Source organism: Emiliania huxleyi (genome assembly GCF_000372725.1).
Source record: "Emiliania huxleyi CCMP1516 unplaced genomic scaffold EMIHUscaffold_601, whole genome shotgun sequence".
In the NCBI taxonomy this organism is placed as follows: Eukaryota; Haptophyta; order Isochrysidales; family Noelaerhabdaceae; genus Emiliania; species Emiliania huxleyi.
This window is the reverse complement of record NW_005197498.1, coordinates 1-12,922: the sequence shown is the minus strand read 5'-3', so window position 1 is coordinate 12,922 and position 12,922 is coordinate 1. Positions and strand designations below refer to the sequence as shown.

General features: G+C 61.6%; 4 protein-coding genes across 4 annotated transcripts in view; 1 reads left to right on the top strand and 3 right to left on the bottom strand.

Moving 5' to 3' along the window:
* The window catches only part of EMIHUDRAFT_247727 (hypothetical protein), a gene marked incomplete at both ends in the record, with an annotated part of 2,897 nt that extends 1,173 nt beyond the window's left edge, over positions 1 to 1,724 (bottom strand). The window contains 3 exons of the mRNA XM_005764134.1: positions 184 to 1,169; positions 1,235 to 1,561; positions 1,631 to 1,724. Coding sequence (XP_005764191.1) covers positions 184 to 1,169; positions 1,235 to 1,561; positions 1,631 to 1,724 — 1,407 coding nt within the window. The remainder of the gene's footprint in view (positions 1 to 183; positions 1,170 to 1,234; positions 1,562 to 1,630) is intronic.
* Positions 1,725 to 1,998: 274 nt separating this feature from the next.
* EMIHUDRAFT_247726 (hypothetical protein) lies at positions 1,999 to 2,882 on the bottom strand (the record flags this gene model as incomplete). The annotated part of the gene is made up of 5 exons (XM_005764133.1): positions 1,999 to 2,198; positions 2,378 to 2,401; positions 2,476 to 2,591; positions 2,710 to 2,740; positions 2,846 to 2,882. 5 exons carry the CDS (start codon positions 2,880 to 2,882, stop codon positions 1,999 to 2,001), a joined length of 408 nt encoding a protein of 135 aa, XP_005764190.1.
* Positions 2,883 to 3,580: 698 nt separating this feature from the next.
* EMIHUDRAFT_459727 (hypothetical protein) lies at positions 3,581 to 5,399 on the bottom strand. The gene is made up of 4 exons (XM_005764132.1): positions 5,353 to 5,399; positions 5,020 to 5,252; positions 3,837 to 4,958; positions 3,581 to 3,593 (listed from the first exon to the last, which is right to left on the bottom strand). The coding sequence occupies exons 2-3, from the start codon at positions 5,248 to 5,250 to the stop codon at positions 4,677 to 4,679; spliced, it is 513 nt and encodes a 170-aa protein (XP_005764189.1). The 5' UTR covers positions 5,251 to 5,252; positions 5,353 to 5,399; the 3' UTR covers positions 3,581 to 3,593; positions 3,837 to 4,676.
* Positions 5,400 to 11,512: 6,113 nt separating this feature from the next.
* EMIHUDRAFT_446038 (hypothetical protein) lies at positions 11,513 to 12,339 on the top strand. Its single transcript, XM_005764131.1, has one exon. It carries the CDS (start codon positions 11,532 to 11,534, stop codon positions 12,144 to 12,146), a length of 615 nt encoding a protein of 204 aa, XP_005764188.1. The 5' UTR covers positions 11,513 to 11,531; the 3' UTR covers positions 12,147 to 12,339.
* Positions 12,340 to 12,922: the final 583 nt, after the last annotated feature.

Sequence of the window (12,922 nt, the reverse complement as noted above, 5' to 3'; positions counted from 1 at the left end):
CGGGGAGGGCGGCGGCGGGGAGGGCGGCGGCGGGGAGGGCGGCGGCGGGGCGGGCGGCGGCGGGGACGGCGGCAGAGGCGGAGAGCTCGGTGGGGCCAGCTGGCCAGGAGAGAGAGGTGACGGCGGCGGCGGCGAGGGTGGAGGCAGTGACCGCGGCACCGGCACCGGCGGTGCTTGCAGGACGCCACCCTGAAACTCTCCAAATGGATGCTCGCGTCCATGAAGGAAGCCGCGGAGCAGGTGCTTCATTTCGACCGTCAGACTTTTGACACACTCATCGGTCTCGTCACGAGCTCGCGTCGAGTTGCTCAGGAGACTATGTCGCTCAGCTGCATCCGAGATGAGATCAAAAAGCTGGTCCGCATCGTACAGCGACGGATGCAACTCTTCGAGGTCGTCCCATGCGACTGTACGACCATAGTGCGAGGTGGTGCAGGTCTCGTCGAGGAGCGAAATGGGGCAGCGCGTGGCAATGTACTTGTGCGTCCTTGTCACCACAGCCCTTTTGTACCCCACCTCGAGGAGCAGCGCAGCTCGCCACGCCGTCCTTGCCTCCCCAGTTGCAAGGCCCCACAAGCTCAGCCCGTCGATGCGACCGGCGCGCTGCGGCTGCGAATGTCGGCTGCCCATGGCCGCCTCCACAAAGGTGGGGAGCAGATCGATGTTGCTTGCGAGCGCGTGTGTCGTCTGCGAAGGAGCAACGACCGATGGCCACGAGAGGATGCCCATCGTGCGTGAGCCGCGGTCATAGACGCCCCCCTTCCCCGTTCTTGGACTCATTCCTGAGTGATCGGAGGCGAGGAACACAAGCGAGGTGCTGCTCGCATTTCGCTGGGCCAAGCCGTCGAGCAAGGCGCCTACGCACTCGTCAATCCACAGCGCCTCCGCAAGTCGAGCGTTTTTCCCAATGCACGTCCCCCCTTCGCAGGCTGATCTGCTGAGGATGGTGGAGCGGTCGAGGGAGAGAACGTGGGAGGGCGCGTGGGCGGGATCTAGCAGTCCGAGAGGCGTGATGAGCAGACCGTTGGGCTTGGCGAGCGATTCAGCGTTTATCGGACCGTGGGGGATTGTCAGGGCGACGTGCATGTACACGGGGGTCGATGTCGAGACCGCATGGAGGAAGCGGAGGGCGCCTTCGATAATCCACTCCGGGTTGTGGAAGCCCAACGCTGGAGGTACTCTCGAAGCCCCATCGCTTTGGCTATGTTGCCGTCGTAGAGCCGGTCTGCCACACCACAGCCTGTTGCGTTGAGTACCACCGCTCGCAGCCATTCGTTTTTGGCAGCGAGCTGCGCGCGACCGGCGGCAGAGTTGACATCGATGTCCCTGTCGGGCACAAAATCTTCGTTGAGGTCGACCACTTGTAACCATGGCGAGATGCTAAAAAGGTTGTGGTACTTGCCAAAGTAGCCGGTCTGATAGCCGATGGCATCAAGCTCGTGGCATATCGTGAGCTCGCGACCATCAGCTTGCTCTTGAAACTTCGCCAAAAAATCTACCCTAACCGGCTCGTCGAGTGGCGTGTTGCGGCGGTTTCGGAGGTTGCGACCCGCGTAGCGGCCTGTCAGGTGCGAGTACCTACTGGGAGTGCAAATGGAGGACGTCACGTAATAGGATGATAGCTTGACACCAGAGGCCACAAGCTGATCCATGCGAGGCGTGTCGGCATCAGCGGCCCCAAGAGCGTGCACATGCACAGATGGCGCCGCGTCGTCGAGAAGCATATCGATTATACACTGGTCAAACTATTAGCCTCATAATGAGGAACTTGCTAATAGCGATTTCAAATAGTGCTACTATTAGCTCAGAGGAGCTAATAGCTGAGCTTCATAACGTCTGGAGCTATGAGAACACCACTATGAGAAGGGCTAATAGCGACTATTAGGGCGCTATTAGGGCACTATGAGAGCCTAATAGTGCCCTAATAGTGCCCTAATAGTGCGGTACCCACGCGACGCGCACTACGCGCGGCGCGGCAAGAGCGATGGCGCCGACTCTCTAGGAGACGGGCTTCCATGAGGCAACCACGGCGAACGAGAAGGTCACCGTGGAGTCGTTGAACTTGACCGTGGTGACGTCAGGCTTGGTGGTGCTCTTCATCACCTTGACGCACCAGCCGCCGGCGGAGACGCCGGGCCACAGCGAGGGCGGCGCGAGCAGGAAGCTGGTCGTGCGGTCCGCACGAGCGCGGGTGTTGCCTGCGCAACAGGGGCACGGGGACGAGCGTCAGCCCGGCAGCTTGCGGCGGCGCGCGCGCGCGGCGACGGTGCGCACGGCTTGGGAGAGCAGGGAGAGAGAGAGATAAGGCCGCTGCCGCCGCAGAACGCAGGATGTGGCTGCGTGCGGGGCGCGGCGGGCGCGGGCGCGCGCTCGGAACTTGCAATTTCAAACTGCGCACGCCCTGATCACGAACAGGATGCGGGCGGCGCAGAGATCTGCTGCCGCCCGGACCGCCGCCCGGGGATGACCCAGGACCTCGCCGGCGCTGCGCCGGCGAGGGGCCGAAGCCCGGCGGTCGATCGCGTCGGCAGCAGATGATCACGTTCTCCACACCCGCGCGCGCTGCGCGGTCGCCGTTCCGCCTCACATGCCTGCGGACAGCGCCGACGGGTGGTGAGGAGGGCGGAGAGCCGGCGGGCGCGGTGTGCGCGGTCGCCGCGCGCTGGTGGTGTGCGCGCGGTCGCCGCGCGCTGGTGGGCGACAGCTCACCGAGCCGAGCGGGGAGCGAGCGAGGAGCACACTGGCCAGTGTTAGCTCCGAGAGGTTTGGTCGGTGTGGAGCGGAGCCCGTATTGTACGAGTAGGCCTGTCGATCGCGACGGCCTTGGTTCCCACCTCCCGGCCACCTGCAGCCCGCTCGCAGGTAGCCATCCGATAAGCCATTCACAGCGACAGCTGTGACGGCGCCTCACGTGCTCGGCTTTCACAAAGTCGATCGCCGATCTCCTTGCTCGCGAGCGATGCACGCTGCCCCGCTGCGTTTGCTCGCTCGCTCACACTGCACGATTCGCAGGTACTCCTGCGCCGCGCGCGCCGCGCCTCGCGCCGCGCGCCTCCTCCGCCCGGCGGCAGCTCGGCTGCTGCGCGCGGAGGCTCTTCCTGGCACCGCCGCGGTGCTGTGCGTTTGTTGGTGGCACAGTCACTGTGCACCTTGCTGCTGGAGGACCAGGTCTGGCGCTGACGAAGGCCGCGGCGCCACGCAGCCGCCCGGCCGCCGCGCGCGCGATGCGGCGAGGGCGTCAGCGCTGCCCGCACCGACGAGCAGCGCACGGACCACACGCGCTCGCCTACTGTGTGCTGCAGCTCAAGCCGCTCCTCCCGGCGGGCCGCGTGGCGCAGTCAGAGGAGGCCACACAGCCATCTCCTCTCGCAGCGCCGCCGCGTGATCTCGCTGCCCGCCGCCGCCGCCGCCGCCGCAGTCGCCGAGCAGCGCACGAGAATCTCTCTCCCTCTCTGCGAGTACAGCCTTAGGCGAGACGCGCTGCAGCCGCCGTGCGGCGGACGGAACACCCGCTCTTCCCGTCCACCAGCTCTAGGCGGAACACGCGCTCCCCGAGGGAGGCAGGGCGCGCTCGATGGCGGGGCAGCGCCGCCCTCGCCGCGCGGCCGCGAGGGAGATGGCTGCGATGCTTGCCCTCGCCAGGAGATGGCTGCGGTCGCACTACCCACTCCGCCCGCCGCCGCAGCCGCCGCGGCTTCGCCACACGGGAGGGAGTCTGCTCCTCCTCCTAGCCTAGGGGAAAACCCCCTCCGGAAAGACGCCCCCGCGCATTTCCCCTGGAAAGGGTTCGAGGGAAAACCCGAGGGGGGCCCCCCCCCCCCCCCCCCGCCGCCGCCGCCTCAACCGCCGCCGCCGCCGCCGCCCGCCGCAACCGCAGAGCGATGCGCTTGCGCCAGGGATGGCCTCGTGTAGGTTTCAGGACATTGCGCAGCGTGCGAACTGCCGACGTTCACACGTTAGTAGTTGCTTCAGGTCATTGCGGTACTCCAGCAGGTCAAGCGTGAGGCGACCCGCCAATACGCTTGGCCAGCTCGGAGCGACGACGACCGCTCGCACGCTGCGACACCTCCCGGGGATAAGGCATAGGAGCGCTTCTACGAAGCAATCTGTCGCCTCCAGGCCACTCTGCGGTAGCACACACACGTGCGTGAACACGATGCGCACCCGAATGCACCACTCCTATCCTTCCGGGCGGAAAGTGGTGCGGTGTGCGTGAACACGATGCGCACGTTAGCACAGCAACCGTAGCTAACAGACAGCGACAATTGCGTAGCGACTAGACAGCAGCTTCAATAGCAACAGCAGTAGCGAGAGCAACAGCAGCAGCAGCAGCAGCAGACGAGAGCTACCCTTCGCTTGCATTCGAGTACACTAGTGACTCGCACTAGTTCGCTCCCTAGGACGAGCGACTCGCGCACGCCAGGGAGAACAATATTAGCTCCGAGAGGTTTGGTCGGTGTGGAGCGGAGCCCGTATTGTACGAGTAGGCCTGTCGATCGCGACGGCCTTGGTTCCCACCTCCCGGCCACCTGCAGCCCGCTCGCAGGTAGCCATCCGATAAGCCATTCACAGCGACAGCTGTGACGGCGCCTCACGTGCTCGGCTTTCACAAAGTCGATCGCCGATCTCCTTGCTCGCGAGCGATGCACGCTGCCCCGCTGCGTTTGCTCGCTCGCTCACACTGCACGATTCGCCCCTCCCGCCACACCCTGCGAACCGTAGGTGGTTGGGCAGGCCCCTTCGGGGCCTAGCATGCATAGCCGGCGCGCTGCCTGCAGCCGGCCCACGCCGCGAAGAGCCCGATCGCCCGCGCCCCAGCCCCGCCAGCCCGCGCGACCTCGTTGCCTCAGCGATCTGCCGAATTGCGAGCACGATGCGATCTCACCATGTGACTGATACATGGTTAGAGGCGCTAGCCTCCGCTGCGGATGGCGTGTGCGACACGACTGCGCCCGTGGCGGGTGGCAGTACGTGTGACACCATGGGACTGATACATGTTACATGTACATGTTGTGTGTAACACCATGTGAGTGATACATGGGCCAGCGGCGTCTGCCACCGCTGCCGAGCGGCAAGTCCAATACACGGCTGTGTGCCCGTTGCGGGTGTAAAAGCGTGTGACACCGTGTGTATGATGCACGGTCTAACTGCGTTAGCCACCGCTGCCGAGCGGCAAGTGCGACACACCCGGCCCGTTGCGGGCGGCGGCTGAGAGCCATTGCGCGCACAGCTCGACTTGTGCCGCTGCATGGCTATAGCGAGATGCCAATCTCTCGCTCAAGAGATGAGACAATCTCCCTGCCGAGCTCGTTCACACCGCGTGTTCACAGCTCGACTTGTGCCGCTGCATGGCACTATAGCGAGATGCTAATCTCTCGCTCAAGAGATGAGACAATCTCCCCGCCGAGCTCGTGCACACCGCGTGTTCACAGCTCGACTTGTGCCGCTGCATGGCACTATAGCGAGATGCTAATCTCTCGCTCAAGAGATGAGACAATCTCCCCGCCGAGCTCGTTCACACCGCGTGTTCACAGCTCGACTTGTGCCGCTGCATGGCACTATAGCGAGATGCTAATCTCTCGCTCAAGAGATGAGACAATCTCCCCGCCGAGCTCGTTCACACCGCGTGTTCACAGCTCGACTTGTGCCGCTGCATGGCACTATAGCGAGATGCTAATCTCTCGCTCAGTCAAGAGGTGAGACAATCTCCCTGCCGAGCTCGTTCACACCGCGTGTTCACAGCTCGACTTGTGCCGTTGCATGGCACTATAGCGAGATGCTAATCTCTCGCTCAGTCAAGAGGTGAGACAATCTCCCTGCCGAGCTCGTTCACACCGCGTGTTCACAGCTCGACTTGTGCCGTTGCATGGCACTATAGCGAGATGCTAATCTCTCGCTCAGTCAAGAGATGAGACAATCTCCCCGCCGAGCTCGTTCACACCGCGTGTTCACAGCTCGACTTGTGCCGCTGCATGGCACTATAGCGAGATGCTAATCTCTCGCTCAAGAGATGAGACAATCTCCCCGCCGAGCTCGTTCACACCGCGTGTTCACAGCTCGACTTGTGCCGTTGCATGGCACTATAGCGAGATGCTAATCTCTCGCTCAGTCAAGAGATGAGACAATCTCCCTGCCGAGCTCGTTCACACCGCGTGTTCACAGCTCGACTTGTGCCGCTGCATGGCACTATAGCGAGATGCTAATCTCTCGCTCAAGAGATGAGACAATCTCCCTGCCGAGCTCGTTCACACCGCGTGTTCACAGCTCGACTTGTGCCGCTGCATGGCACTATAGCGAGATGCTAATCTCTCGCTCAAGAGATGAGACAATCTCCCCGCCGAGCTCGTTCACACCGCGCGTTCACAGCTCGACTTGTGCCGCTGCATGGCACTATAGCGAGATGCTAATCTCTCGCTCAAGAGATGAGACAATCTCCCCGCCGAGCTCGTTCACACCGCGTGTTCACAGCTCGACTTGTGCCGCTGCATGGCGCTATAGCGAGATGCTTATCTCTCGCTCAGTCAAGAGATGAGACAATCTCCCTGCCGAGCTCGTTCACACCGCGTGTTCACAGCTCGACTTGTGCCGTTGCATGGCACTATAGCGAGATGCTAATCTCTCGCTCAGTCAAGAGATGAGACAATCTCCCCGCCGAGCTCGTTCACACCGCGTGTTCACAGCTCGACTTGTGCCGCTGCATGGCACTATAGCGAGATGCTAATCTCTCGCTCAAGAGATGAGACAATCTCCCCGCCGAGCTCGTTCACACCGCGTGTTCACAGCTCGACTTGTGCCGCTGCATGGCACTATAGCGAGATGCTAATCTCTCGCTCAAGAGATGAGACAATCTCCCTGCCGAGCTCGTTCACACCGCGTGTTCACAGCTCGACTTGTGCCGCTGCATGGCACTATAGCGAGATGCTAATCTCTCGTTCAAGAGATGAGACAATCTCCCTGCCGAGCTCGTTCACACCGCGTGTTCACAGCTCGACTTGTGCCGCTGCATGGCACTATAGCGAGATGCTAATCTCTCGCTCAGGCAAGAGATGAGACAATCTCCCTGCCGAGCTCGTTCACACCGCGTGTTCACAGCTCGACTTGTGCCGCTGCATGGCACTATAGCGAGATGCTAATCTCTCGCTCAGTCAAGAGATGAGACAATCTCCCTGCCGAGCTCGTTCACACCGCGTGTTCACAGCTCGACTTGTGCCGCTGCATGGCACTATAGCGAGATGCTAATCTCTCGCTCAAGAGATGAGACAATCTCCCTGCCGAGCTCGTTCACACCGCGTGTTCACAGCTCGACTTGTGCCGCTGCATGGCACTATAGCGAGATGCTAATCTCTCGCTCAAGAGATGAGACAATCTCCCCGCCGAGCTCGTTCACACCGCGTGTTCACAGCTCGACTTGTGCCGCTGCATGGCACTATAGCGAGATGCTAATCTCTCGCTCAAGAGATGAGACAATCTCCCTGCCGAGCTCGTTCACACCGCGTGTTCACAGCTCGACTTGTGCCGCTGCATGGCACTATAGCGAGATGCTAATCTCTCGCTCAAGAGATGAGACAATCTCCCTGCCGAGCTCGTTCACACCGCGTGTTCACAGCTCGACTTGTGCCGCTGCATGGCACTATAGCGAGATGCTAATCTCTCGCTCAAGAGATGAGACAATCTCCCTGCCGAGCTCTTTCACACCGCGTGTTCACAGCTCGACTTGTGCCGCTGCATGGCACTATAGCGAGATGCTAATCTCTCGCTCAAGAGATGAGACAATCTCCCTGCCGAGCTCGTTCACACCGCGTGTTCACAGCTCGACTTGTGCCGCTGCATGGCACTATAGCGAGATGCTAATCTCTCGCTCAAGAGATGAGACAATCTCCCCGCCGAGCTCGTTCACACCGCGTGTTCACAGCTCGACTTGTGCCGCTGCATGGCACTATAGCGAGATGCTAATCTCTCGCTCAGTCAAGAGATGAGACAATCTCCCCGCCGAGCTCGTTCACACCGCGTGTTCACAGCTCGACTTGTGCCGCTGCATGGCACTATAGCGAGATGCTAATCTCTCGCTCAAGAGATGAGACAATCTCCCCGCCGAGCTCGTTCACACCGCGTGTTCACAGCTCGACTTGTGCCGCTGCATGGCACTATAGCGAGATGCTAATCTCTCGCTCAAGAGATGAGACAATCTCCCCGCCGAGCTCGTTCACACCGCGTGTTCACAGCTCGACTTGTGCCGCTGCATGGCACTATAGCGAGATGCTAATCTCTCGCTCAAGAGATGAGACAATCTCCCCGCCGAGCTCGTTCACACCGCGTGTTCACAGCTCGACTTGTGCCGCTGCATGGCACTATAGCGAGATGCTAATCTCTCGCTCAAGAGATGAGACAATCTCCCCGCCGAGCTCGTTCACACCGCGTGTTCACAGCTCGACTTGTGCCGCTGCATGGCACTATAGCGAGATGCTAATCTCTCGCTCAAGAGATGAGACAATCTCCCTGCCGAGCTCGTTCACACCGCGTGTTCACAGCTCGACTTGTGCCGCTGCATGACTCCTCGAAAAAGAAAGAAAGAAAACAGACAACCCAAGGGAGGGATGGGAGGACAGCACGCCGCCACCACACAGGGATTTTAAGGAGAGGAGTGTGGTGCTAGCCGTCGCCCACCCTAACCCTTGGTCGTCTGCCTCTTTCTAATATCTCCCTTCGCAGTCTTCCCTCCGTCCCTCGCCGATTCTCGCTGCAACCTTCATGCCACCTCGCGGTCATCCCACTCTCGTCGTTCTCCCTCCTGTCGTCCTCAAACCCAGACACTCCGCGCAATTCGATTTCGTTGAAAATGCCATACGTGAAATTCTTCGAAGCCCGCGACACGACACAAATACCTGCTCAAACGACTCGTCAAGACCCTTCGCTCGGCGTGGGGCATGCTCATCGAGATGGAGCCGACTGCACACCTCAGTTACAGTAACCCAAAACAACCTGACGTGGCGGCGGCGAACATCGGCAAAGGGCATGTGCGCCTCGTTGGCGACTTGAAACTCACGAGCTCGCTTGCGTGCAAGGGTGGCGATCGGCTCGGCTGGAAGGGGGCTTTTGTCGCCTTCGGCAACACCGAGCGGGCGCTGCTCGACTTAGTGTTAGGGCATGCTGCATGGCCGCGGCCGGAGGGGGGGGGGAGGGGGGGAGGGAGGCGGAGGATGCAGAGGCGGAGGCGGCGGCGGCGGAAGAGGAGGAGGGGGAGAGTGAGGGGGAGGCGGAGGCGGGGGCACCTGTGACGGCCCGCTACGAGAAGGGCGACTACCGGTTCGCGCGGGAGAAGAATTGCGACCTGCGTTTGCTCGACTTCGAGACGTTCGGCGGCTTCAGGGACGGCGTCCGCAAAATTCTTCGGCAGGCGGCGGACCAGCTGAGTAACAAACTTTCGCACGCTCAGCACCTCGATGAGGTCACATGGACCACCAAGAACTGGCACGGGCTGCAGATGCAGCGCTTGTCTGTCGTTCTCCTCACCGCCGTGGCGTGGCAGACGGTGAACGAGCTAGCGTGCGGGGACAGCGGCATTGTGCACGGAGCTAAGTGCATTGCCGTTCTTAACGGAGTCGCTTAGGCGGCTCCGGTGGTGTGCCTGTGATAGTACTAGCACGCGCCAGTTCGCACCTGTGTCGAGCCTGTGTGCTGTGAGAGAGAGTTGTTTTGTTTAAATTCTTTCTTTGCGAGGGTCCATTGCTGATGCTGTTGGCAGCTTCGTCTAGAGATGGAGACGCTGCCGCCGCACATGGGGCGGCGGGTGTGCGGGGTGTCTGTGGGCCCGAGAGCGATGCGTCATGTGTATGTCCGCCTTGCGTTGTTCCATAAAAAACAATTCGCTCGGCGCGGCGCGCGCGCGCGAACTTCTCGACTTCCGTCCGTGCCCAGTGGAGCGGCGTGGAGCTCTCGAAATGGCGGATTGGCGTGAGGCTCCACGGGCTACTGATCCAGCGAATATCATACTTCCTGACGCTCTAGCAACGTCGTTCTTTCTGAAGCGCCGCGGTGTCGGAAAGTTCGCCTGCAGCGACGCCGAAGTAGAGACTATAGTTTCGAATTGGCTCGACAGCGGAGGGCACGTGGATGCGAGAACTCCGACATTCACACGGACGACAAAACGTGCAAACGTGGCCTGGGACAGCGCAAGCTCAAAGGATCGCAGGGCACTAGCACCTCCCTGCTCCAAGCAGCTAGCCTGTGTGGACGTGAGAGCACACTGGAACTGCTTTTGCAGCGCGGGGCAGCGGTCGATCTGCAGGATTACCATGGCTTCACCGCACTGCACCATGCTGTTAGCCCAGCTTTCGCGGGCAGCCAACGCGAGCGTGTTCGCATCGTGCGGCTGCTGCTCGAAGCAGGCGCATGCCCTTTCATCCAAGATCTCTATGAGGCCCGCGAGTGCTCGAGCATGGGTGGGTACCATGCGGGGGGGCGATGGGGTCCAGGGCGGGAGCCCTGGCGGGGTGCGGGGCAGAGCCCCGCGAAGGCGCCGGAGTGTATTGTTTTTTTTTATATATACCAAAAGGAGGGCTACACGAGGCCCTCTACGCTGGGGCGCCGGCGCCCTACTGGGCGCCCCCCGCTCCCTTCCCCGTAGAACCCCCCATCCCGCTAGCCCCCCCCCCCCGCGGTCCCTCGCGGTCGCGCGACGCCGCACCAATGGCGCGCTGTGCCTCGTCCGTGAGCGCCGTCCAGAGCTGCACCGACAGTCGCTGCAGCGCAAACGGCATCCATTCGCGCGCCGACCACGACGTCTGGTCGTACTGCCACCACGTGAGCTTCCGGCCCGCCACCTTAGCCACCCGCATCAGCAGCTCCTCCACCCCCGCGCTCATTGCGCCGAACTCCTCGAAGAGCAGCGCCTCCACGCGGCACTTCCCCTCTGCGTCCGTGTACTGGCCCTTGACAGCCTCGACCGTCCCGGTCCCCGTCCGCATTGTTTTTTGGCAAATGTGCTCGCGCGACGGGCGCTTCGTGGACGGTTCGGTCTCGGTCGGGGCTCGTCTCTCTCTCTCGCACTTTGGGCGCCCAGGACTGCCGTCGGCGCCGCGCGACCGGCTCCGGACATCGGAGCACGCCAACGTGGACCAACTTTATTTAGCGGATCATCGCGTACCGACTACCGTGCTCAAGTTCTCAAATAGTTTTTCTGAAATATTTTTCAATTTTGGGGGGGGCGCTAGGCACCTTGACTTCGTAGTGGACATCGCGCTGGGACTGCAGGTCTCCGCCGATCTCACACATGTCGGTGACGTGCCCCTCGTTGAGATGAAAAGTCGTCTGAGGGTTCGCCTTGTCACCGAGCACGAGCTTGCCGCAGGCTCTCGTGCACGGACCATGTTGGCCGCCGCATACATGGTGCCGTTGTGAAGAATGTTGTGCTCGCACGGAATGTTCACACCCGCAGGCCGAGGAATACCAGGGAAGTTCGTGAAGCGATAGGAAGAGGCAGCGCAGATATTTTCTTTCTTCAAAAGCGCTCGAGCGGACGCGTCCGCACCGAGATGGTCCAGCAGCCGATCCAGAAATCGCACAGGCTGTCACGCAAGGCGGCGCAGCGCCGCTGGGAGAGTCAGCCGTGGGAAGCCTGGGACTCGCCAGAGACGGCTGCGGGAGCTCCGAGCCCGTACGCCAACCTCAAGACAAAGTCGCAGCCGGCACCTCTGTATGTGGGCAACCGCAAGGCGCCAAAGCGCTTCCGCACTATGTGCCGAGCACAGCACAAGACGCCCTATGTGCTGAGCACAGTCACGCCAAGCAGCACAGACGGAGGCTCTGCTCTCACCGACGAAGAGGTCTTCTTTGAGGACGAGCAGGGCGGAGAGAGCGAGGAGGACAAGATCACCGCAAGGCGCTGCATCATCCGCGGAGCAAAGCTAGTAGATGCAGCCATTCGCAAGCGCAAGCGCGTTTTGGTCCACTGCTACGCCGGCCAGAACCGCAGCGCCTCCATCTGCGCGGCCTATTTCATCCTATACGCGGGGTGGACTCCCGGCAAAGCAATCAAGCACGTCCGCCACCGCGTCGAGGTTGCCCGAGAGGTGCTCGAGGTCATCGACAATGCTGTCTTTGAGCAGATCCTCAAGAAGCTCAAGCCAGGCAGCGGGAAGACGAAGTGAACACAGTTGCTTTGTCAGCTGACATGTTGATCATTGTCCACACACACAAAGAGCACACAGCACACACGTGCACAGGAGTGGAGTAGTCACAGGAGCAGCACAGGAGTACCACACGCGGCCTCGCTTGTTTGTGATTTGTGTTGACTAGTCAGTATTGACGTATTTTGCGAGCACAGCTTTTGAGCAGTCTCGAGCGGACAGGACACACAGGTTGAGCACATGAACAACGGGCGATTGGTCCCGCGACGGCGAGCTTGCGAGTTTTTTCCACATCAACAGCGAAGAGCGGAGCTCTCTAGGCTAAAGCCGTAGAGGACACACACCCAGGTACGTAGAGCCGTAGAGAACACTGTACGAATCTCGAATGTTTGGACATATGTGCACATGCGGTGTGTCTTGGGTGAGCCAAGCATCTTGGCGTGGCGATCGGCAGTCGCCGGCTCACAACGTCACATGGACTGTGTGAGCCTCGTTGGCGGGTCTCTCCCCTGCAGCTTGAGCGCCGCCGCCAGTGCGTCCACAAACGCGGGCGGTCCGCCGACGGCAACGCGCGAGCCCGGCGGCATGCTCTCGACGACCCGTGCCGGGGCCGGCCGTCCTCGGGCGAACGACACGCGCAGCTCGCCTGGGGCCGCCGCGCCGTGGCCAGCAGCCCGTTGCCCCTGCGACACGGCCGCACGGCGCGGGCTGCCCAACATCTCAGCGCCTCCCGGCTCGGCGCCGACGAGGGCTCCCCCGACGTAGGCGCGGGGCGAGGCCGAGCGGGACGGAGAGCG